Source organism: Carcharodon carcharias, chromosome 5, assembly GCF_017639515.1.
Source record: "Carcharodon carcharias isolate sCarCar2 chromosome 5, sCarCar2.pri, whole genome shotgun sequence".
NCBI classification, from domain to species: domain Eukaryota; kingdom Metazoa; phylum Chordata; class Chondrichthyes; order Lamniformes; family Lamnidae; genus Carcharodon; species Carcharodon carcharias.
The window spans coordinates 45,657,662-45,682,662 of NC_054471.1; the positions used below are offsets into that span (position 1 = coordinate 45,657,662).

General features: G+C 42.6%; 1 protein-coding gene across 3 annotated transcripts in view; it reads left to right on the forward strand.

Annotated features, from left to right (window-relative positions):
• The window catches only part of ak9 (adenylate kinase 9), a 156,772-nt gene that overhangs the window by 35,906 nt on the left and 95,865 nt on the right, over positions 1-25,001 (forward strand). For all 3 annotated transcript variants that reach the window (XM_041187856.1, XM_041187857.1, XM_041187858.1), the window contains exons 6-9: positions 6,066-6,178; positions 15,905-16,084; positions 19,964-20,071; positions 20,215-20,289. In XM_041187856.1, coding sequence (XP_041043790.1) covers positions 6,066-6,178; positions 15,905-16,084; positions 19,964-20,071; positions 20,215-20,289 — 476 coding nt within the window. The remainder of the gene's footprint in view (positions 1-6,065; positions 6,179-15,904; positions 16,085-19,963; positions 20,072-20,214; positions 20,290-25,001) is intronic.

The window sequence follows — 25,001 nt, forward strand, 5'->3', positions numbered from 1 at the left end:
ATTTCTTTTTGAGGGGATCATGAGTCTGTGCAACACTCTTCCTCAAAAGACAGTGGAGGCAATGTCTTTGAATATTTTTCAGGCAGAGGTAGAAACATAGAAAATATGAGCAGGAGTAGGTCATTTGGCCCTTCGAGCCTGCTCCGCCATTCAGTATGGTCATGGCTGATCCTGTATTTCAACGCCATACTCCCACACTCTCTCCATGCCCCTTGATGCCTTTAGAGTCCAGACATCTCTCCATTTCCTTCTTAAAATATATTCAGTGACTTGGCCTCCACAGCCTTCTATGGTAGAGAATTCCATAGGCTCACCACCCTCCTGAGTGAAGAAGTTTCTCCTCATCTCAGTCCTAAATGTTCTACCCCATATCCTGAGACTGTGACCCCTTGTTCTAGACCCCCGAGCCAGAGGAAACAACATTTCTGTATCAGTCTGTCCACCCCTGACAGAATTTTATGTTTCAATGAGATCTCCTCTCATTCTTCTGAACTCCAGGCTTAGTCGGCCCAATCTCTCCTTACACGATAATCCTGCCATCCCAGGAATCAGCCTGGTGAACTTCACTGCACTCCCTCTATTGCAAGTATATCCGTTTTTTAGGTAAAGAGACCAAACCTTCACAAAGTACTCCAGATGTGGTCTCACCAAGGCCCTGTACAGCTGCAGTAAGCCCTCTGGCAATGAAGGCCCACATACCATTTGCCTTTTCAACTGCTTGCTGCAGCTGCTATCAGTGATTAGTGTACAAGGCCACCCAGGTCCCTTTGTACATCAACATTTCCCAATCTATCAGCATTTACATAATATTCTGCCATTCTGTTTTTCCTGCCAAAGTGGATAACTTCACACTTATCCACGCTATACTGCATCTGCCGAGTGTTTGCTCCCTCAACCTGTCTAGATCACCTTGAAGCCTCATAACACCCTCCTGATCGCTCACATTCCCTCCAAGTTTCATGTCATCAGCAAACTTGGAAATATTACATTTGGTTTCCTCATCCAAATCATTGATATACGTTGTGGAAAAAAAAGAGGGCGTGAAAAAAGATTAGCAAGTAAAGTTAAAGATAACTCAAAATGTTTTACCAATACATTAATGCTAAAAGGTTAGTTAAGGAAAAAGTGGGACCTATCAGGGATGAAGATGGAAACTTGTGTGCAGATGCAGAGGCTGTGGGATGGGTTTTAAATGAATATTTTGTCCCCATGTTTACAAAGGAAAGGGAGGATGTAGATATAGTAGTGCAGGAGGAACGCTGAGAGATATTGGGCGGGATAGTCATAAAGACAGAGGAAGTTACTCAAAGGGTTGAAATCCTTGAAGGTTGATACGTCACCAGGGCCAGGCAGATTGTTTCTGAGGCTGCTGAAGGAAGTCAGGGAGGAGATAGCAGATGCTCTGAGAATGATTTTCCAATCTTCACTAGATACAGGGGAGGTACCGGAGGACTGGAGAAATGCAAATGTAGTTCTATTGTTTAAAAAGAGTCAAAGGAAATGCCAAACAATTATAGGCTAATTAGTCTTACATAGGTGCTGAGCAAATTAGTAGAATCAATCCTGAGAGATAGGATTAACTTTTTTGTGGAAAGTCATGGACTAGTCAGGGATGGTCAGCATGGATTTGTTGAAGGAAGGTCTTGCCTCACAAATTTGATTGAATTCTTTGAGGAAGTGACAAGAAGGGTTGATGAAGGTAATGCAGTGGATGTTGTGTACATGGATTTTAGCATTTGACAAGGTCCCACATGGCAGATTGGTCAGGAAAGTAAAAGCCCATGGGATTCAGGGTAATGTGGTAAACTGGATAAAAAGTTGGCTTTGTAACAGGGAACAAGGGCTAGTGGTCGATGGATGCCCTTGTGAATGGAAAATTGTCTCAAGTGGTGTTGGGACCCTTGCTGTTTGTGTTGTATATAAATGATTTGGACATGAACGTTGGGGGGTGGGGGGGGGGCATGATTGGGAAATTTGCAGATGACACAAAGATTGGCCAAGTAGTGGATAGTGTAGAGGATAGCCATAATCTCCAATGATATAGATGGGTTGGTGGAGTGGGCAGTAAAGTGGCAGATGGATTTTAACATAGAGAAGTGTGAGGTCATACATTTAGGGAAGTCAAACAGTTACAGGGATTACATAATAAATGGGAATATACCAAGAGGGGTAGATGAAGTGAGAGATCTTGGTGTACAAGTACACAGGTCCCTGAAGGCAGCAGTTCAAGTAGACAAGGTTGTAAAGAAGGGATATGGAATGTTCTCCTTCATTGGCAGAGGTATGGAATATAAAAGTAAGGATATAATGTTGGAATTGTATAAAACACTGGTGAGGCCACAACTGGAGTATTGTGTGCAGTTCTGGTCACCACATTACAGGAAGGACGTAATGGCTCTGGAGAGAGTGCAGAGGAGGTTTGCAAGAATGTTGCCAGGGTTAGAAAAGTGTAGCTACGAGGTGAGATTGGATAGGTTGGGGTTATTTTCCTTGGAACAAAGAAGGCTGAGAGGTGACTTGATTGAGGTGTACAAAATTATGAGGGGAATAGATAGAGTGGACAGGATAAAATTGTTTCCCTTGATGGAGAATTCTAGAACCAGGGGACATAGGTTCAAGATAAGTGGCAGAGGTGTAGAGGGGGACATGAGGAAGAACCTTTTTATACAGAGGGTAGTGGGTGTCTGGAATTCGCTGCCCAAGTTGGCGGTAGAGGCAGAAACTTTAAACTCTTTAAAAAGTACCTGGATCTGCACCTTAAGTGCTGTAAGCTGCAGGGCTATGGGCCAGGTGCAGGAAGGTGGGACTAGAAAGGGCACCTGGGTGTCCTCGGTTTGGCATGGACAAGATGGGCTGAATGGCCTCCTTCTGTGCTGTAATTTTTCTATGGTTCTATGGCCCAAACACTGATCCCTGTCAAGCCACCACCTGCCACTCCTAAAAAAGACCCATTTATTCCTACTCAGTTTCATGTCTCCTGTCTGCTAACCAATTCTCAATCCATGCCATTATAATATTCCCAATCCCATGTGTTTTAATTTTACACACTAACCTCTTATATGGAACTTTATCAACAGCTTTCTGATAATCCAAACACACCACATCCACTGGTTCTCCCTTATCTATCCAGCTAGTTATGTCCTCAAAGAACTCCACTAGGTCTGTCAAACATGATTTCCCTTTCATAAATCCATGTTGATTTTGTCTAATGCTGTTGATATTTTCTAACTGCCCTGTTATCACATCTTTTATAATAGACTCTAGCCTAACATCAGTATTATGGAAAATGCTAATCGGCTGTAATTCACTGTTTTCTCTCTCCCTCCTTTTTTAAACAGCGGGGTTACATTTACCACCCTCTATAGAATCTACAGAATTTTGGACGATGACAGCCAACGCATCCGTGGCCACCTCCTTTTAGTACCCTGTAGATTATCGGATCCTGGGGATTTATCGGCTTTCAGCCCCATTAAATTTTCCAGCCACTATTGTTTTAGTAATACTAATTTCCTTCAATTCCTCCTTCTCGCTAGACCCTTGGTTCCCTAGTATTTCTGAGAAATTATTTGATTCTTTCTCCATGAAGACAGAACTGAAGTAATTGTTTAATTGCTGTGCTATTTCCTTGTTCTCTATTATAAATCCATCGTTTTGGACAGTAAGGGACCTACATTTGTCTTCTCTACTCTTTTTCTTTTTAGAAACTTAAAGAAGCTTTTACAGTCTGCATTTATGTTCCTTGCAAGTTTACTCTCATACTCTATTTTTCCCCTCTTAATCAATCTCTTGGTCCCCCTTTGCTGAATTCTAAAGTGCTCCCAATCCTCAGGCTTGCTACTTTTTCTAGCAACTTTATATGATTCTTTGGGTTTAATACTATCCTTCATTTCTTTTTGTTAGCCATGGTTGGGCTGTTTTTCCTGTTGTGTTTTTGTGCCAGAAAGGAATGTATAACTGTTACAGTGAATACATTCATTCCTTAAATATTAGCCATTGCCTATCCACCATCATGCCTTTTAACGACGTTCCCCAAACTATCATAGCCAACTCATGCCTCATACCTTCGTAGTTTCCTTTGTTAAGATTTAGGACCCTAGTTACTTGATAACTTTTCATCCCCTTGCTTATCGGGGGAGGCAGGAGGTTACAGTCAGATCAGCCTTAATTTTATTGAAAAGCTGAGCAGGCTCGAGGGGCCGAGTGGCCTAATCCTGCTGCTAATTTGTATGTTCATTGGCACGTTACAGTAGGCTGAGAACAGAAATGTGAGTGAGAGCGCAAGGTGATGAATTGAAATGGCAAGCCACCAGAAGGACATGGTCATGCGTGCGGACTGAACAGAGGTTTCTGCAAAGAGGTCATCCAGTCTTGAGTTTGGTTTCCCCAACATAGAGGAGACCACATTATGAGCAGTGAATACAGTAAACTAAATTGAAAGACGTGCATGTAAATCACTGCTTCACCTGGAAGGAGTCTTTGTGGTCTTGGACATTGAGGGGAAGGAGGTAAAGGGGCAGGTGTTACACCTCCTGCAACTGTGTAGGAAAGTGCTATGGAAAGGGGATGAGGTTCTTCAGTTGATAGAGAAGTAGAGTGGGAAAGGAGAGCTGATCCTGACATAATAAACAGACAAGGCCAAGTTCTGGAAGATGATGCAGCAGATACACATGCCATACCAAAAGGGAACTGAAGTACTGTGATACAAAGTAATCTGAGATACCTCCTTTGATGCCTACTCTCGTAGTTGTCACAGTTCATCTCCCATTGCAAATCAAATGCAGTTGAACAACTGTTTTTTTCCTCCCCAAAATGAAGCTATCTATCCATGCATCTAGCAGTGACAAACCCTCTGAGATGGGGAAGAAAGAAAAGAAGGTTATTCTGGAAGAGTTGCATAAATTCAAGCTAAAGAAATAATCAAATGTTCTATATGCAGTCTTTTTTTATGGTTTTGGCTCCCCAAAAGGAATATATTAAATATAAGGTGAAACTTTCTTTTTAAAAAACCTGATGGAGGCAGGACACCCGAGAAATCAAAAACTGCAGCAAATTCAGACTTTTTTTTATATGGGTTAATGGAAATACTGTCTTTTACTGCGTTTAAGAAACATCTTTATTAATATATTCTGAGTATGTTCTATATTCACCAGAATTAGCAAGAATTGCCTCGTATAATGTATTCAAGTTTGCTGATGACACAAACTAGGTGGGAACGTAAGCTGTGCGGATGACACAAGGAGGCTGAAAGGAGATATAGACAGGTTAAGTGAGTGGGCAACAAATGACAAATGGTGTATAAAGTGGCCGTAAGAATACAAAAGCAGAATATTTTTTAAAAGGTGTGAAACTTCTAAGAGTTAAGATTCAGAGCTTAGGTGTACTCTTACAAGGATTACAAAGTTAGCATGCAGGTACAAGTGTGAATGTTGGCCTTGATTGCAAGGGGATTAATATACAAGACAATGGAAATCTTGCTGCAATTGTATAGGACTTTGGGGAGACCTCAACTGGAGTACTGGGTGCAGTTTTGGTTTCCATATCTAAGGAAGAATATACTTGCATTGGAAGCAGTGTAACAAAGGTTCACTAGATTAGTTCCTGGGATGAGAGGGTTGTCCTATGACAAGAGACTGAGTAAGTTAGAACTATGCTCTCAGGAGTTAAGAATGAGAGGTGATTTCATTGAAATATGCAAGATTCTGAAGGGGATAGACACTGACAGGTTGTTTTCCCTGGCTAGGGAAGCTAGAACACTGGATGCTATCTCAGGACAAGGGCTCAGTGACTTAGGACTGAGAGGAGGAGAAATCTCTTCACTGAAAAGGGTTCTGAATATTTGGAATTGTCTACTCCGGAGGATTGTGAATGTTGAGTTTATTCAAGGTACTGATAGATTTTATCTTTTGGGGAAGAATTATGGGGAGCAGCGAGAAAGTGGAGTTAAGGCAGAAGATCAGCCATTGTCGTTTTGAATGGTGGAGCAGGCTCAAGGGGCTAAATGGTCTACTCCCACTCCTATTTTTTATGTTCTTAAGTGCTATTTAACAACACTCCACTCTTTTTAGGTTACGTTTTATGTGGATTTCCTACTCTGTCTGAGAACTACTTGAATATTCCAGAGCAGATACAGCTCATAAAAAATATGAATCTAAAGCCTGATTTCATCATTAATATTAAGGTAAAAGGATATCTCTATTATTAATTTAACCTATTGAATAAAGTAATCTTGTGATAAAATGACAATTATATTATTGCATTTGGTTGATAAATAACAAAATACTGCGTTGAACTTCCCTGAAAGCATGTTAAGTATGATGGACAACAATTTGCATCATTATAGACTCATCCACGCACTTGTTCTCTTCAGCCTTGATAATTCCAGCGCTGTCTTAGCCTCTCTCTCACAATACCTGCCTCCTATCTTCCATCCTTAAACATATGCTCATTTGCTGCTTGTATCTTGATTCACCATCCCATTCACCCATTATCCTTGTGCTTGCCGATTTACATTGGTTCATGGTCCGTGCTTGCTGATCTACATTGGTTCATGGTCCGTGAATACCGCCATTTTAAAATTCTCAACCTTGTGTTCAAATCCCTTCATGGCTTCATCACTCCCTACCACTGCAGGCTCCTCCTGGCATATCTTTTTGCTCGTCCTCTTGGCGTAAATATTTGGGTTAAGCTGTCAATGATAACTGAGCCTGATAACATTAGATCTTTTGAATAGAATGTCAAAGTGGCTGATACCTCATAGCCTCAAGTGCTTCTCAATGCACCACACCCCCATCACTGACCTACCAAGAATCTCTTTCAATCAGACATATATAGCTTTACATGAATAGGTGGGGAACGTCAATGTCCATCACCAAGAATGGTTCAATAGCACCACTACTGACCCAGTTGGTCGAGTCCTAAAGGACATAGCAGCTAGACTAGGGTTTGCAGCAGGTGGTGAGGGAACCAACAAGATGGGAAAACCTACTTAACTTCTACCTCACTAATCTACCTATTGCAGATGCATCTGTCCATGATAGTATTAATGAAAGTGACCACTGCACAGTTCTTATGGAGACAAAGTCCTGTCTTCACATTGAAGATACCCTCCATCGTGTTGTATGTCACTCTGATAAATAATTCAAAACTGGGCATCCATTGTGAAGGAAAGAAACAGTTAGCTTGTTAACTTACAATTACCCACTTATCACTCTGACAGTTAAGTACTTCACCAGTTACGAATGTAAAGGGGAAACAAGTGAGACAAGCTGTCTGGACTTTTATGTCATCAGAATAAAACTGTTTGAAGAAGTAAAGATTTGATCTCTCTCTTTGTTATCAAGCAGCTATTGGAACTTAACATCCATGAGGAACTGTGGGCCATCGACAGCAGCAGAATTGTATTCAACCACAGTCTGTAACCTCATGGCCCAACATGTACCCCACTCTACCATTATTCTCAAGCCAGGGGATCAACCCTGGTTCAATGAAGGCTGCATGTCAGGAGCAAGATGTCAACCTGGTGAAGCTACAGCACAGGACTACTTGCATGCCAAACAACAGAAGCAGCGTGCTCTGCAGTGTTGCCACATCCAGTCATGAATGGTGGTGGACAGTTAAACAACTAACAGGAGGAAGGGGAGGCTCCATAATTACCCTCAATGATGGGGGAGCCTAGCACATCAGTGCAAAAGAAAAGGCTGAAGCATTTGCAGCCATCTTTACCCAGAAGTGCCGAGTGGATGATCCATCTCGGTCTCCTCCTGAGGTCCCCACAATCATGGATGCCAGTCTTCAGCCAATTGGATTCATTCCATATGATTTCAAGAAAAGGCTGAAGACACTGGATACTGCAAAGGCTGTGGGCCCAAACAACATTCCAGCAGTAGTGCTGAAGACTTATGTTCCCAAAAAATATCCTGGCTTCTAGCTACAACACTGGACTGCTACATCCACCTAACAGTGTGGAAAATTCCTCATCTGTGCACTGTTCACAAAGCAGGACAAATCCAATTGCGCCCTCAGTCTATTCTCGATCATCCGCAAAATGATGGAAGGAATCGTAGACACTGCTATCAAGCAACACTTACTCAGCAATCACTTGCTCACTGATGTTCAGTTTGGGTTCTGCCAGGGCCGCTCAGCTCCTGACCTCATTACAGCCTTGGCTCAAACATAGACAAAAGAGCCGAACGTGAGGTGAGAGTGACTGCCTTTGACAGCAAAGCAGCACTTGACCGAGTGTGGCATCAAGGAGCCCTTGCAAAACTGGGAGTCAATGAGAATCTGAGTGGGAACTCTTTGCTTGTTGGAGTCATACCTAACACAAAGGAAGATGAATGCGGTTGTTGCAGGTCAATCATCTCAGTGCCAGGATATTGTTGCAGGATTTCCTCGGGGCAGTGACAACCATCTTCAACTGCTTCATTAATGTCATTCCCTCGATCGTAAGGTCAGAAGTGGGGATACTTGCTAATGATTGCACAATGTTCAGCATCATTCGTGATTCGTCAGATACTGAAGCAATCCATGTCCACATGCTGCAAGACTTGGATAGTGTTGAGGCTTGGGCTGATAAGTGACAAGTAACATTCATGTCACACAAGTGCCAGGCAATGACCATCTGCAGAAGGGTATTTGACATGAAAGATGGTGAAGCTTGGAAAAGCTCTTTTAAATTAAGTATAGTAAGAGATGACATTGGCTCGAAAGAGAAAGATGTGCTATCAGTTTGGGTAGAGATAAGAAATAGTAAAGGTAAGCAGTCACTTGTGGGAGTAGTTTATAGGCCCCCCTAACAGTAGCTACACTGTAGCTCAGGATATACAGGAAGAAATAAATGGGATGTGTAATAAAGGTACCGGAATAATCATGGTTGACTTTAAACTACATGTGGATTGGACAAATCAGATTTGCAAAGGTAGCCTTGAACATAAGTTCATAGAGTATATTCGGGACAATTTCTTAGAGCAGCAAGTCCTACAGCCAACCAGGTAGCAGGCTATTCTGGACCTGGTAATTAGCAATGAGACAAGATTAGTCAATATCCTCATAGTAAAGGAGCCTCTATGCAACAGTGATCATAACGTGAAGAATTTCATGTTCAGTTGTAAGGAAAAGTGTGAGTCTAAGACTACTGTTTCAAGGATGCATTTGATCGAGTGTGGCATCAAGGAGCCCTAGCAAAACTGGAGTCAATGGGAATCGGGGAAAATTCTCCACTGGTTTGAGTCATACTTAGCACAAAGGAAGATGGTTGTGTTTGTTGGAGGTCAGTCATCTCAGCTCCAGGTCATAACTGTAGGAGTTCCTCAGGGTAGTGTCCTCGGCCCAGCCATCTACAGCTGCTTCATCAATGATCTTCCTTCCATCATAAGGTCAGAAGTGGGGATGTTTGCTGATGATTGCACCATTTGCGACTCCTCAGATACTGAAGCGGTCCATGTCCGAATGCAGCAAGACCTGGACAATATCCAGGCTTGGGCTGACAAGTGGCAAGTAACATTCGCACCACACAAATGTCAAGGAATGATCATCTCCAACAAGAGAGAATCCAACCATCAACCTTTGATGTTCAATGGCATTACCATCACTGAATCCCCCTACTAAAATATCCTGGGGGTTACCATTGACCAGAAACTGAACTGGACTAGCCATATAAATACTATGACTACAAGAGCAGGTCAGAGGCTAGGAATCGTGTGACGAGTAACTCGCCTCCTGACTCCCGAAAGCCTGTCCACCATCTACAAGGCAAACTCAGGAGTGTGATGGTATGCTCCCCAATTGCCTGGATGAGTGCAGCTCCTACAACGCTGAAGAAGCTGGACACCTTCGAGGACAAAGCAGCTGCTTGATTGGCACCACATCCACAAACATTCACTCCTTACAGCACCGACACACAGCAGCAGCAGTGTGCACCGTTTACAAGATGCACTGCAGGAATTCACCAAGGCTCCTCAGACAACACCTTCCAAACCCACAACCGCTACCACCTAGAAGGACAAAGGCAGCAGATGGATGGGAACACCACCACCTGGACGTTACCCTCCAAGTAACTCACCATCCTGACTTGGAAATATATCACCATTCCTTCACTTGTTGCTGGGTAAAAAAGCCTGGAACTCCCTTCCTAACAGCACTGTGGGTGTACCTACACCACATGGACTGCAGCAGTTGAAGAAGGCAGCTCACCACCACCTTCTCAAGGGGAACTAGGGATAGGCAATAAATGCTGGCCCAGCCAGCAAAGCCCATATCCATGAATGAATTTTAAAAAAGCAACTGAACTGGACCAGACATATAAGTACTGTGGCTACAAGAGCAGGTCAGAAGCTGGGAATTCAGCAACAGGTAATTGGCCTCCTGACTTCCCAAAGTCTGTCTACCATCTAGAAGGCACAACTCAGTGTGTGATGGAATACTCTCCATTTGCCTGGATGAGTGGAGCTCCAACAGCACTCAAGAAGTTTGACACCATCCAGGACAAAGTGGCTTGCTCAATTGCCACCCTATCTGTGACCTTTAAATATTTAAATATCCACTCCCACACCACATTTTGTCAGAGGTGTGTAACATCTATAAGATGCACTGCAGCAACTCATGAAGGCTCCTTTGACAACACTTTCCAAACCTGCAACCTCTACCACCTAGAAGGTCAAGGGCAGCAGATGCATGGGAACACCATCACCTACAAGTTCTCTTCGAAGCCACACACCATCCTGACTTGGTACTATATTGCCATTCCTTCACTGTCACTGGGCCAAAATTCTGGAACTCCCTTTTGAGCAACACTCTGGGTGTACCTACACCACATAGCTTGCAGCGGTTCAAGAAAGCAGCTCACCACCACCTTCTCAAGAGCAGTTAGGGATAGGCCTAACCAGCTACACCCTCCTCCTATGAACAGAGGAGGAGCAGGCCTGAGGGGCTGAATAGTCTACTCCTGCTAATTTGTATGTTCTTAATAAAAAAGAAACACCACCCTCACATACTTAGCACTTCTGCAAGCTTCACACCCACATCTCACAGCTTGCACACTCTGCCAACTATTCACCGTGACAGCCACATCACCCAATTTAGATTACACCACACTCGCTGACACTCTTCACGCTCTTTCAGGACGAGGTGCCGCACAACCGAAGGCAGCAAGTGTTAACGGGGGACAGCGGCTGGTTGTCTTTGCATCCATGTAGGAGATGGTACTCTCCATTGGTGTTGCAATGACTCTGAGCAGGGCTCAAATGATAGATGATGGCAGTATGCTTGTACCTAATCCTCCTTTTCACATCATACTTACTCCTCATCCCACAATCCCCCCTGATTTAAAATCTGCAGTTGATATAAGTATGCACCTTTTTACTTTCCCCTCACATCCCTCAACACAACCCCCATCATTGTGCCTTTCTCATTTCAGATACCTATGAGCAGCACCCTGGCTATGCAGTGGTGGAAGAACAAGCAGGCCGTGATGATAAAAATCTTGATGATAAAAGTCACTCAATCTTGTTCACGCAGGCCCCAGCTCAGTTATTGACACTGTGCCTAGTTAGAGCATTGCTTACAGGCATGATCTACATATGGCATGTCACCTGTAGCCAGGGCATGGAAAAAGGTAGCAAAGGTGCTAGAGGGCAAGATCACATACAGGTTCTACTGCAAAGAACTCATACATACCCATTAGCCTTCTTCTGTAGCCTGCCCCAAAGTGTTCATAACAAAATACTTGATGCATTCGTAGCTCTGCCAGAAAGCCTGTTGTCAAGGAGCAAAAGGAGACCGGCACCAGCTTTGCTCAAGGCTTTCAATAGAGCTTGGGGCCCGTTCTTTCCAACTCAAAGTGGTCGCCAAAGCCATTAGGATACTTATGGACTCCACCATAATGCAGCATGTGATGGCTGATGTCTCAGTTTCCATTGCAGCACAAGCCACCAAATGTCTTGGTGCTGCAGCGTAAGCTCAAACTTCTATCAGGCAAGGTCCGCTTTCTGCTATGCAAGCTTTTCTATTGTACCAGCTGAAGACTGATGCCATTATGGCTGTGGATACCATGTATAGAATCTTGCAGGGTGTCACTGCAGGGTGTCACAGCAGTTCTCCAACAGTTTATTAGGATTGCTGAGGTGGCGTGCCAGGGGAATTACGTTGCCTGAGTCGAGTACAAACCTGCCACACTCTCTTAGGATGAGAGCATTCATTCTCCCACAATTGACATCCTGCCATTGCCCTTTTTGCCTGACAGTCAGCAAACCTGGATTTTTGTCACCCAGGCTGAGGGTGAAGTCTAGAGCAGGGTCTTGTACACGCAGAGCTGTTCGAGGTTGTAGTCCAAGGTCAGCTGTCATCTCTACTGATAATTAGCAGCCTTTCACCACCTGTGCTGCAGATAGCACTGTGTAGAAGGACAAGGACAGGCAAAGGCACTAAAAGAATTCTCAAAGGTGATTTAGTTCATGTTTGTATGGAAAATGGCATGCTTTAATTTAAAAATCTAGTCTGGAATATTTATTTTACGTTGGCTTTTATCTTTGCAATGTGGCCAAGCAGGTACTATGACGATCTGTGAGAGATAAAGGCAAGGTATGGGATTGTTGGTGACTGAGGAATTGGGGCTGTCTATTGATGTTGCAGCCAGATAATGCTTTTATGGGCAGCTCGGCCAATTTAGGGCTGTCTGGATTGCCTCGTCCCTTCGTTTCCCTCTAACTCCTTCTCCTCGTCCTCATTCTTCCCCTGCTGTTCAGCTAGTTGCCTTATAGCTGGTGGCAAGGACTGTGCCATCATGATGGTGACATTGTGAAGCATATAGCAGACCACCGCAAATTATGACACCTGCTTTGAGCACTGGCAGGGCTTCTCTAGAGTGTTGCAACCAGCGTAAGAGTAGTTTTAGAAACCAATTGTCTGTTCTATCCAGGGATGAGAAATTTCTGCTGTTTGGTGGATTTCCAGCATTGGCATCTCTGAAATCCACCATTTTAGATATATATTCTAACCTTCGGGTCTAGAATGGTGTTTAAAAGTAGAGTTGTATTAAAGTTGTGATGGACACATTGTTCAGGAGAGTGGAAGTCTTCATGCGTTTCACCACTGATGATGAGGGCCAAGCTGAGAGAGTGAGAAGCTTTGGGACAATGGTGGGCTTTCCTAAAACTCAGGGGGTCATCAATTGCACACATGTGGCCGTTAGGGTGCCTGTGGGCCTGCCAGGGGCTTTTGTTAATTGGAAAGATTTTCACTCTTTGAACATGCAGATTGCCTGCCTGTGATCGCCGTCAGGGCATCCTGCAGGTTTGTGTGCAGTATGCTGGGAGTAGTCATGATGCCTACATCCTTAGACATTCCTAAGCCATAGCCCTTATTGCCTCCTGCTTCACTGCATGGTTGGTTGATAAGAGACAAGGGGTACCCATTAACGAAGTGGCTTATAACTAGCAGGTGTCCACAGCCTCCAGACAAAAGAGAGGTACAAAGCTAGCCATGCCTCCACCAGAGCCATAAGCCTGCTCAGGGCATTGCAACCACTATTGACGTAAGTTGGTTCCCAGTCCATGCATAAACAAGCAAACATCATATAAAAAGTAAGAACTTTAATAAAGGACAGGTCAACAGCACTGCTGTCAGGCTTATATAAGCAGCGAGCACCAATAATGGCCCCTGTTTATTCGTTTACAGGTGCTGCGCCGAGATGTTCCTCTATCACTGCCAGCTGCACTCCAAGCAGACTGCTGATCTTGATCCCCCATTGATCTGGATGATGATGGATGACCTCGGCCTGAAGCTGTGAAGCATCTGGCATTGTGAGGGATTCCTGCCTAGTGGCAGAAGCCTCCTTTTGTGACTGCACCTTCTGAGATGCTGGTGTCGCTGGCAGAGGAGCCACTGTCATCATCAATACCCTAAGACAAGCCCCCAGATGCAGACAGCTGCTGCTCAACTGCCAAATAGCCCTCCCTGCTTACTGCAGCTGCAGAGATACTAAGCGCCTTGTCCATCTCTTGCACTGACAATGCCTAGTTGAGGTTATTGACAGTGTGGACTTGCAGATCTGAACGCATACCCAGAGATCAAGCTGCTGAGTCGGCCTTTTGTGTGTGAGCACATTGATAGCTTCCTTACTCGCCCTTGCAGACACAAGTTATCCATCCTTTCTGTGCACTGTAACCAAGTTCTAGAAACAGCCCTATGGCTATTGACCACCTCTGCCACCTCTATCCAGGCTTTCTTTGTCAGATGGGGAGGTGTCCTTTTGCTATCCCACCTGAGGAGAACCTCCAGCAGACAGCATTGTGGAGGGATCATAGTGAGTCATCATTTGATCCAGGGGGCCATCCATGCATGCTCTGCCGTTGCTGATTAAGGTTGAGTGTGGCTCTCTGTAGTCTTTTGAACCTCTTTGCTCAACCTCCAGTGGTTTACAGTCACTGAGGTGCAGTGGAGCTAGCAAGACTATAGCAGCCTCTCTGACTGCTGCTTCCCTTCACTGTTTTACATTTCTGTTCGCTCTGGCCTTCTCCAGCTTCCCCACTTTCAGCAGACTGACACTGCCAGCTCCCCTTTAGACACCAATAGCATCTTCTGCCCCTGTACCTGCCCCATTTGCCACTTCCAAGCCTGTAATGGGCCTTTCTGTAGCCATGATTCCTCTGACCAATGATTAACTGGGCAGTCAGCACCTGACTGCAGTCAGAAATCAGGGCTGGGTGGGAGAGTATGTTGTCCATTAGAATTAGATGGAAAAACCTTGGAAACTTCAACATTAAAGAGCTTCATCATGGGCCCAAAAGTAGCTGGAAAGCTAAATGCGAGCTACGACACTCACCATTATTAGTGGGTAAAGAAAACGTCCCCAGTAGTTTGTGGAGGAGAAATGATGATCAGTTGTGAATGGCCACAAATTGCTGGATAATTTACTCAGCTTTGCAAAAGACATCAACCTCCCCACTAGTGTCAAAAATTGCTGGATTTGCATCGTAAATATGAATGAATAGTGCTACAAACATTTAGGTTTGCTTTTCCATGCCATAAGGACCCTGTTAATGAGGTCTTTTATGGTTTTGACATGAAAGTCAAACTTGGAGGCCCAAAAAGCGAACAATTGAAACTATGGGGTCTCAGTAAATTATTCCTAGAGAATTTTTAAATTTCATATTTAAATGTACACTTATTTTGCACCTTTTTTGTTTCTGTCTTTCTCTCTCAATTCTTTTTTTTTCCATCTCTATTTCTTTTTCTGTATCTAATTTGCTTCCAGTTAACCCTGTGTCTGCGCTGGTCAACTAAGATCTGACTACACTATTCACACATTTTCCAGTGCTTGGCCCATAGTCCTGGAGGCTATGGGAACACAAGTGAATATCTAAATACTTCTTAAATGAGAGTTTCTGACTCAACCACCATTTCAGGCAGTGAGTTCCAGACTCCCACCACCCTCTAGGTGAAAAAAAATTCTGCTCAACTCCCCTCTTAGCCTTCTACTTCTTACCTTAAATTTAAAGCCGCTGTCATTCATTCTGTTTCATTCTCTGTCTTTAAATTTCATTGGTTAAGGAGATGGACCATTGGGCCCAATGTTCATAAGGCCCCAGAAGCCCTTTTGACTATGCCATGTCATTGCCAATTTGCATTTGTGGCACAAAAACAGTTGAGATACTTTGCTTCAGCAATTTCTGGATCTTGAAAATTGCTGCTCTGGAAGAATCCTAAAAATGACAAACACATTACATGAAAGAATTAAGTATAGATATGAGTTGTATGTTATGATTATGTTTCAGTAATGTTTCACACACAAATGAGTAAAAGAAGGGACTTGAATATTTGAAGCATGAGTAAATATAGCATAAATCAGAATGATACAATATGTTTCGGGGAAAAATTTTCAAGATATTTAATTTATATTTGTTAATAGTGTCCTGATTATGACTTGTGTGAACGTGTATCTGGACAACGTCAAGATGCTCTCTCGGGGAAAATATACCAGCGAGAACAATGGAATCCAGATAAGGTAGAGAAAGCTGAAAACAAAGGAGAAACTGAGGAAGAGGAGAATGAAGAAGAAGAAGAAGGTATAGTTGAAGAGCTTGAAGATGTAAGTGTTTAATTTCCTCTGTTTCAATTTCTGCGTTATTGTGATAATCTAAAAATTAAAGATGTGATTTTGTGCTCCTAGCAGGAGGCTGCACTCAAAAAGCATGGGAAGGAGATGCAATATTGTAACTCAAATTTTCCAATCCACAGGCCTGTGAATGTGGCTTCCAGCAGATGATGTTGGGTTGTGCTATTTAGCTGTAGTACTCAAGGTTGCAGATGTTTGAAAGATGACTTCTTTGATTTTAAATAACCTCTTAATCACCCCAGAACCCCTGATAGCAGTTATTTAGTAAAAAATATTAAACATTTGAGATCTGTTCTATTATAGATACCCAATCTTGGTTTTGCCACGCTACAAAGATATGAACAGTATTTGTACGTGTATGATTGCAGACTTTAATAGCTGAAATTGCAGCTCTTCTACAATTGAAGATTTTGGTTGTAGTGCATGTGTATATTGTAATGATGGACTCCAGTATGGGAAGTTGAAGTTCTGGCACTCTGCACTCCTGAGATAAGGGAGCAAGAAACTGGATATGCAAGGCAAAAATCAGAAGGGTCTGTAGAGAGAAAGAGGAATGAAAACATGAGATTGAATGCTGTTGTAGTCACTGACTGTACATTGTTGTTGCTTTGCACCCCATTCAATATACCACATTCTGAGCTTTGTCTCGAACACTTCATGCTCTAAAAATTTTTTGCTGAGTGCCTTCACTTTTCCACTTCCCACCCTTTAAGACCACCCTTAAAATCTACATTTTTGGCCAAGTTCTAGATCACCTCTCTCAATATCTGGTTATGACAAGGTGAGGAGAGGTTGAATGGCTCCCTTCTTTCCTTACTCCTTGTTTGACTACATGGTTCTTTTTAAATTCAGTGAGTGGTAATTCATTGAGTACTATGACTGTAAAAGAGACAAACAGACAGGGTTTCTTGAGTTTTTGAAAAGAGAATAGTATTTATTGTACTTAAACGGTCTGAGTAAAATAATAAAAGCACTCCAACTTTCACACAAACACACTGGAATTCACACACAGCCAAAGAGATGACAGAGAAGGAGGATAGATAAAGCTATTTAAAGTCCAGCAAAGCGAAAGGGTATATGGCTCTTGGATGTTGGTGACTTGGCTGGCTTCAGTCTGAACTCAACTGTCCTTCTAGGTTTATCATCGAGGAGGTGAAGATGTTAATAGTTGATTTATCACTTTGGCCACTGCTGGGTTGATTTTTTTAAAAAAGTCTCTGCCTCTGGCATGGATGATCAAAATCAGCAGTTAGGGTTCAAAACTTGCAAGTTGGATGGAGAGAGAGAGATCCACAAAGGGACCTTACTACTTCAGCATCTCATTTGCTGTGTTGTGGCCTGTAGAAAAAACAGATGCTTAAAAACACAAAGGGTTAGCTGGCTTGTCACATGACCCTCCCTCTCCAACTGCCTGGTGACCCAAATATGGTCATGGCTAGTGGATTCCAGTTGTAACTTGATTAGATTATGGTTGCAAATTCCTCTCTCAGCCAGAGTCCTTTGTCTGAAGTGATTACATCTAATGCTGATTCCCCACCCAGTTGAGCCTGGATGTTCTGCGAATGGGTATAGGAGATTTGGTTCATTCATACTCCCTTAAGGTAATTGTCTTTGGGCTTTTGCAGACAGGTCATCTCCATTTCAATGGCTTTGGAATGTAGAAGATGCAGTTATGCAAATGTACAGTCAACTTTGACTGTGATTTCAAGTGATTGGAATGTGGCATTAATCTTTTTAAAAATTAAGTTAGTGGTTTCCAGCCAGTGAATTCATGAAGCCATTTTTTATGAAGCATGGCTTCATAACAATCTCCTTTGCCGGTTTTCATTTTTGTCTGATTATGCCCCTGTGAAGCACATTGGAATGCTTTTCTTTCTCTACAATACTTTGCCCTTCAAATAGTTTCTGGACTCAATCATCTTCAATATCTGTCTCGATTTTCAAGCTGACTGCATCAACTTTATTCCACCATGGAACCAATGACTTGAGCTTTGGACTCCCTCCTATCATTTCTTACATTAATCGTAACTACAGTCCAAAAAGTCCTTAATTAGCTGCAAAGTGCTTTGGGACATCCTAAGGTTGTATATAAATACAAATCTTTTTTTCTTTTCCTCTCTATTACCCATGAATTATCAGGGCATGTAAATCTTAATCTTGCTATAATACTTGTTTCTTGTGTCCATTCATATGTGTGTTTTGGCTGCCTCTCTGTGCTTAAGTTCATTGCTTCTATTCCCTTATCACTTCTTGTCTTTACACCTCTAGGCCCCTCTCTCCTCTTTCCATTTTTGATTTGAACCCTTATCTATTGTATTAGCCTTTTATGTGGCACCTTAACGAATGCCTGTTGGAAATCCAAAGCATACAACAGCTACTGGTTCCCCTTTATCTACCATCCTTAAAGCAAGGATGTTATGATAAGCCTGTATAGAACTCTGGCTCAGCCTCAACTGGAGTATTGTGTCTAATTCTGGGCACCACACTTTAGGAAGGATGTGAAGGCATTAGAGAGGGAGCAGAAAGATTCATGATAGTTCCAGGGCTGAAGAACTTCTGTTACATGGATAGAATCATTGGCTGTTCTCCCTGGAGAGAAAAAAAGATGAGATTTGATAAAGATTTCAAAATCATAAGGGATCTGGACAGAGTATATAGAGTGAAACTGTTCCTGTTGACAGAAGGACCAAGAACTTGGGACATTGATTTAATGTGACAGACAGAAGAAGCAACAGCAACATAAGGAAAAACTTTTTTAAGCAGTGAGTGGTTAGGATCTGGAGTGTATTGCCTGAGAGTGTGGTGGAGGCAGATTCAATCAAGACCTTCAAAAAGATAATTGAAGAGAGAGTTTGCAAGGCAATGGGCAAAAGGCAGGGAAGTGGGACCAGCTGAGTTGCTCTTGCAGAGAGCCAGTATAGGCATGAAAGGCTAAATGGCCTCCTTCTATGCTGTAACCATTCTATGATGTGTGTTTTTGAGGATGTAACTAACAATTTCCCTTCTGTAAAATCACCTTGACTCTATCTAGTCATTCTATGATTTTCTGAGTACATTGTTAAGATTTTCTTAATAGGTTCTAGTGGTTTCCCTGTGACTAATGTCAGGCTAGACTGATGTGAGGCCAAAGGCTTGCTTGAAGGGCCCGGGAGAGGACTCCTGCTCCTCCTGACCCATAAGACACAGGAGCAAAAATTAGGCCATTCGGCCCATCGATTCTGCTCCGCCATTCAATCATGGCTGATAAGTTTCTCAACCCCATTCTCCCACCTTCTCCCCATAACCTTTGATCCCTTTACCAATCAAGAACCTATCTATCTCGGTCTTAAATACACTCAATGACCTGGCCTCCACAGCCTTCTGTTTCAATGAATTCCATAGATTCATCATAGTAAGTGCTGTAACATCCATTTGCCTTGGGTAGCCTCAGTTCCTACCTTCATCTCATTGCTAAGTTTCCTATCCCAGGGAAGCCTACACAGCAGCAGTAACTTTCTGATGACAGTTTATCAACCTGAAACATTACGTCTGTTTTTGCTGTAAAGAAAGGAATTGTATTTTTCATGTAATGACGCATTCAGTGCAAAGTATGGAACTTGCTGGATGGCCTATTTGTCAAAATGAATGTAAAACTAGAAATTTTCATAGTTACTTTCTGTATACTGGGAGTACATTTAAGTATGTATTTCTAGCTAAAACGTTTCGTTATTGTGTCATTATAGGATATTGTGGTCATTTGCCCGCCTTTTTGCTTGATTTACTGGCAGTTCTCTGTAGGATCCATCCACCTATTTTATTAAGTATCATTTTACAGGAATTAGTAAAATATATTTTGTCAAACTTTGTAATTAGGAAGAGAATTTAGAAGTTGCACATTTAGTGAGGAGACCTGAAGATCTTCTTTCAACTGTTGAAAAACATGTGGCCCTATACAAAGACAAAATGCTGAGGCTTTTAGAGGTATGGAATAATTTCACAAGTTTTGAGATTCAACTTGAATTTGTAATTACTATAGATATTTTCACAGCATTTAAATTGTGTTCATTATAATTCAATTCTATGCTTCTTTTGTATCTCTATCTTTAAAAAAAAAACCCACACAGGATTATATGGCTGATCATGACTATCAAAATCTGATAGAATTGGATGGAAACAAAAAACCGAATGAGTTGTTTATGGTAAGAAAGTTGTGTAACAACTTTTTGAATTATTCAAAGTCACATGTATAAATTTTGTTTTTGAAACAAAATGAAACAATGCAATGTTAACGGTTACAGACACGAGCAGGGCTAATTTAAGCAGTACTAATATCTCTTCCCACCACCCGTCCTTAAACAGAAAGTACTGGTGATATTTCCCAACTCCTCGGTTTTGGTGAGCCAATTTTCCATTAATAACCCCATGGTAACTTCAAGATAGGATGAACTCAAAGGGTCATGTATTTGCGCACACTCAAAATGCAATGTTGTCTTCACACTCAGACCGTAAAGAAAGGGATAGAGAAAAAGATTTACAGTGCAGAGACCACAGAAAAGAAATATTGTTTCCAACAATATTCCAATACTCACTTTAGTTACTCTTTGCCTGTTTAAATATTTGTAGAAACTCTTACAATCAGTTTTTATGTTCCCAGCTAACTTTCTCTCATACTCTATTTTCTCCTTATTTTTATATTTTTAGTCATTCTTTGCTGGCTCTTAAAATCTGTCCAACCTTCTGACCTACCACTAATCTTTGCAGATTTGTATAGTGTTTACCCTTCCTCTCAATCATGCATGATAAATTTCCCCCTTTGGTGAATTGCTTGGTGAATCTTCAATCGGAGAAAGGTACTAGTAAAATGATAATGGTCATTGTTGGCATCTGATTATAAATACCATCTGATATATATGCAGCATGGGTCATTAACATTAAGAGCAGCAACATTATAATGCAGTGTTAGGTTGTGTGCATCCTATAGGTGATCCCACTGCGACTATTAAGGAAACCAGGGAGTACAACTTTTATTTTATCAATCATGCAATATCGTTAATTTGACAGGAAAATATCCTATTGGTTATTTATAACTCTGCAAAGATGATATAACTGATTTTGGTGACTGCCTAAGCCCTCATTAACATGTTCTGCACACTGCACCATATGAATTTATAGTCACTGTTCATAGGTAGCGGAAATCTTCAATACTTGTAACCCAGATAGACTGCCCAAGCCATTCTGTAGAAGAATTAAAGACTTTACCCTGCCTGGGTGCATGATATTATTCAATTCCATTATTTCATAGAATCCAATTACATCCTTCCTATTTTATCAGTAATCTTACAGGGTAGAAAGATCAAATGACTCTTGATTAACAAAGTGAAATGATTGCACATCATAGGTCTTCACTGTCAGTGAGAAGCAATGGAGTCCTCAAGTGTCTGTGTGACACAACTTTTAGGAGGCCAGAGGACAAAGACTGGTTCACAATTGTACCTGTGTTTTCTTGATTAGCAAGTTTGAAGACTCTGCTTCTCACTACAACATATTTTTAATATCTACTATGCAACACAACTTTATCTTGATATTGTATTTCTCCAAAAGCTCATAAAAGCACCAAGATAGAGTGGGATAATAGGTACATAGACAAAAGGACAAGACTTAAGTCAATGGAAAAGACTCAAATCATTTGCTGATTTACCGATTTACTAGGAGCCCATTACCCACTGGTCTCCTGGCAATTTCACCCATAATGCCTACTCATAGTAAACTTCCATTGCAACAAAATAAACAGAATTCAGTCATGATTCCACCCTCTGTTTGAAAGATAATTATGGATAACAAAGGCCATCTAGCCCAGTTCATGTCATCCACCCAGGATGACATACGAACATACTTATTAAGAGCAAGAGTAAGCCTGCGCTGCAATTTGAAAACACTGCCTACATTATACCAGTGACTACAACTCAAAGTATTTATTTGGCTGTAAATTGATTTGAGACATTGTGAAAGGTGCTGGATAAATGTAGGCTTTCTTTCATTACATCTGCATGCAATAAGCAGAGTGACTAGCAATGGTGAAATTGGAGACCCAATGCTGATTCTCCAAGGATAATTAATCACAAAGCAATCAACTGATGTTAGGAAAGTGGCTGCAAAGAGATCACTGCAATTCAACTCTGTAGCCAATACAGCTTTACCTTTCTGACTTCTCTGGCGCCAACCCACAAAATATTATAAATGGCACCTGCTCCTTTTACACTAATGACACTATCCCCAGGATTTGACAATGAGACAACTACCAGCAGCTTAGAAAAAATGTGGAACTGAATTTTTCCAAGAAGAATAGTACAAGGTACATAAATTCAGTACGGCCTTAAGAACTAGATTGTTTCCCCTTCCCCCAGAAGCTGTCATACAAATTGTGCTGTACACTGAATTTACAGCCTGAAATGGAAAATTGTAGTTAATATATAAGAAACTCCAATAGCAAAAAAAGTGGCACTCCCATCTCATGCCACCTCTGCAACCTACCCCCCCCCCCCACCCCACCCCTCTAAGACCTTCCAAGCTCCCCTACCCCTCCAATGCACACAAAGTCCCCCCAACCTCCCTTCCCCAACCCTCCTACAGGCCCCAACCTTTGTCCCACCCCTTGAACAGGCCTCAACCTCCCACCCATTCCTGCAAAAGCCTCCCCCAACCTCTCCAGCAGCACTCAACCTCTCCCGCACCCCTCCAACAGCACCCATCCTCCGCCCCACCCATTCAACAGCCCCCAAACTCCCCATCCAACCTCCTCCATACCCCCATCTCCCAACCATCTCCAGCAACCCACTCTTGCCCCAGCATCCAATTGGTTCTAAAATAGAGATTTTCACTTACCATTTTTCAAGCAAGAACTCTCTGTTGCTGCGCTGCTGTTGACCTTCAGGCAGCTTTCGTTGGGCAGCTTCGTAGTTTTCTGATGGGATTTTTTTTAAAAATTGTAATCACGAAGCTGCCCAAAGGTTGGAAGCAGTAAGGCAGCAAAACTGACCTGACAGGCTGGCTTTTTAAAAAAAAAAATAGAAACATTCCGGATGAAGGTTCTGAATTTTTTTTAAAAGTCCATCTTTCAGGTCTGCAGCTCTGCCTGTGGCTGCTCAGGCTGTGTGATAATAGGAAACTCTGTTTAGAACAATGAGCCCAAGCCCCAGTGTTTGGCATTGTCTGCACCCCACTCAAGGGCCTTGACTCTACCTAAACTGATTTTACATATTGCTCTTTTGAGTATAGGTCATCTCTCACTCATGTCATCCTTAATTAATAGTGCTACCCTTATCCTAGCTTGCTTCTTGAAAAGCCAAAAACCCTTCATTTATTCAGGTCCCACCCTTGGTCACCCTGCAACCATGTATCTGTAATGGCTATCAGGCCATACATATTTATTTTTATCTGTGCTAACAATTCATCCATTTTGTTATGAATGCTGCACACTTTCAGATACAGATCTTTAACTCTAGCCAGGATTTTCCAGCCCCGCCTGCTGCCAGGATCTCCCGGTCCTGTCAAAGTCATTAACCATTTGGCTGGCTTGCTGGATCCCCCACCACGGTGGGGCTGGAAAATCCTGGTCTCTGTCCATTTATAAAATCTCTGGCCTTATCTACTGATGCACCCTTAAGTTTATTGTGCTCTGTTCTTTCCTGCCACATTCTGGTTATCATTACCTAAGTTGCCATCCTGCCTTTAATAGCTGTCATTTTCCTTAACTTTACTGCATCTCGTCTCATTATTAAAATTCTTTCATGGGATGTGGCCGTCGCTGACGGCATTCGTTGCTCATCCCCAATTCTCTTCAAACTGAATGGCTTGTTAGGCCTTTTCTGGTTTTTTTTTTTAGTCATTCAAGAGATGAGGGATTTGCCGGCTAGGCCAGCATTTATTGCTCATACCTAACTCTCTTTGAGAGGCTGGTGGTGAGCTGCCTCCTTGAACTGTTGCAGTCCATGTTGTGAAGGTATACCCACAGAGTTATTAGGGAGGGAGTTCCAGGAATTTGACCTAGCAACAGTGAAGGAACCGCAATATATTTCCAAGTCAAGATGGTGAGTGGTGTGGAGGTGGTGGTGTTCCCATCTAGCTGCTGTCCTTGTCCTTCTAGATGGCAGTGGTTCTGGGCTTGGAAGATGCTGTCTAAGGAGCCTTGGTGAATTCCTGCAGTGCATCTCGCACTGCTGCTATTGTGCATTGGTGGTGGAGGGAGCCAGTGTTTGTGGATATGGTGCCAATCAAGCGGGCTGCTTTGTCCTGGATGGTGTCAAGCTTCTTGAGTGTTGTTGGATGCAGCACGCATCCAGGCAATAGGAGAGTATTCCATCACAGTCCTGACTTGTGCTTTGTAGATTGTGGACAGGCTTTGGGGAGTCAGGAGGTGAGTTACTCGCCGCAGGATTCTTGTTTCTGACTATTTATATGACTAGTTCAGTTTCTGGTCAATGGTAACCCCCAGGATGTTAGTGGGGGGTTCAGAGATGGTAATGCAATTAAATCTGATGGGGCGATGGTTAGATTCTCTTGTTGGAGATGGTCATTGCCTGGCACTTGTGTGTGGTGCAGATGTTGCTTGCCACTTGTCAGCCCAAGCTTGATTGTTGTCTAGTATCTGAGGAGTTGCGAATGGTGCTGAACATTGTGCAATCATCAGCAAACATCCCAACTTCCAACCTTATAATGGAAGGATAGATCATTGATGAACCACCTGAAGATGGTTGGGCCTTGGACACTACCTTGAGGACCTCCTGAAGTGATGTCCTGGAGCTCAGGTGACTGCCCATTTCAGAGAGCAGTTAAGAGTCAACCACATTGCTGTTGGTCTGGGAGTCATATGTAGGACAGCAAATTTCCTTCCCTAAAGGGCATTAGTGAACCA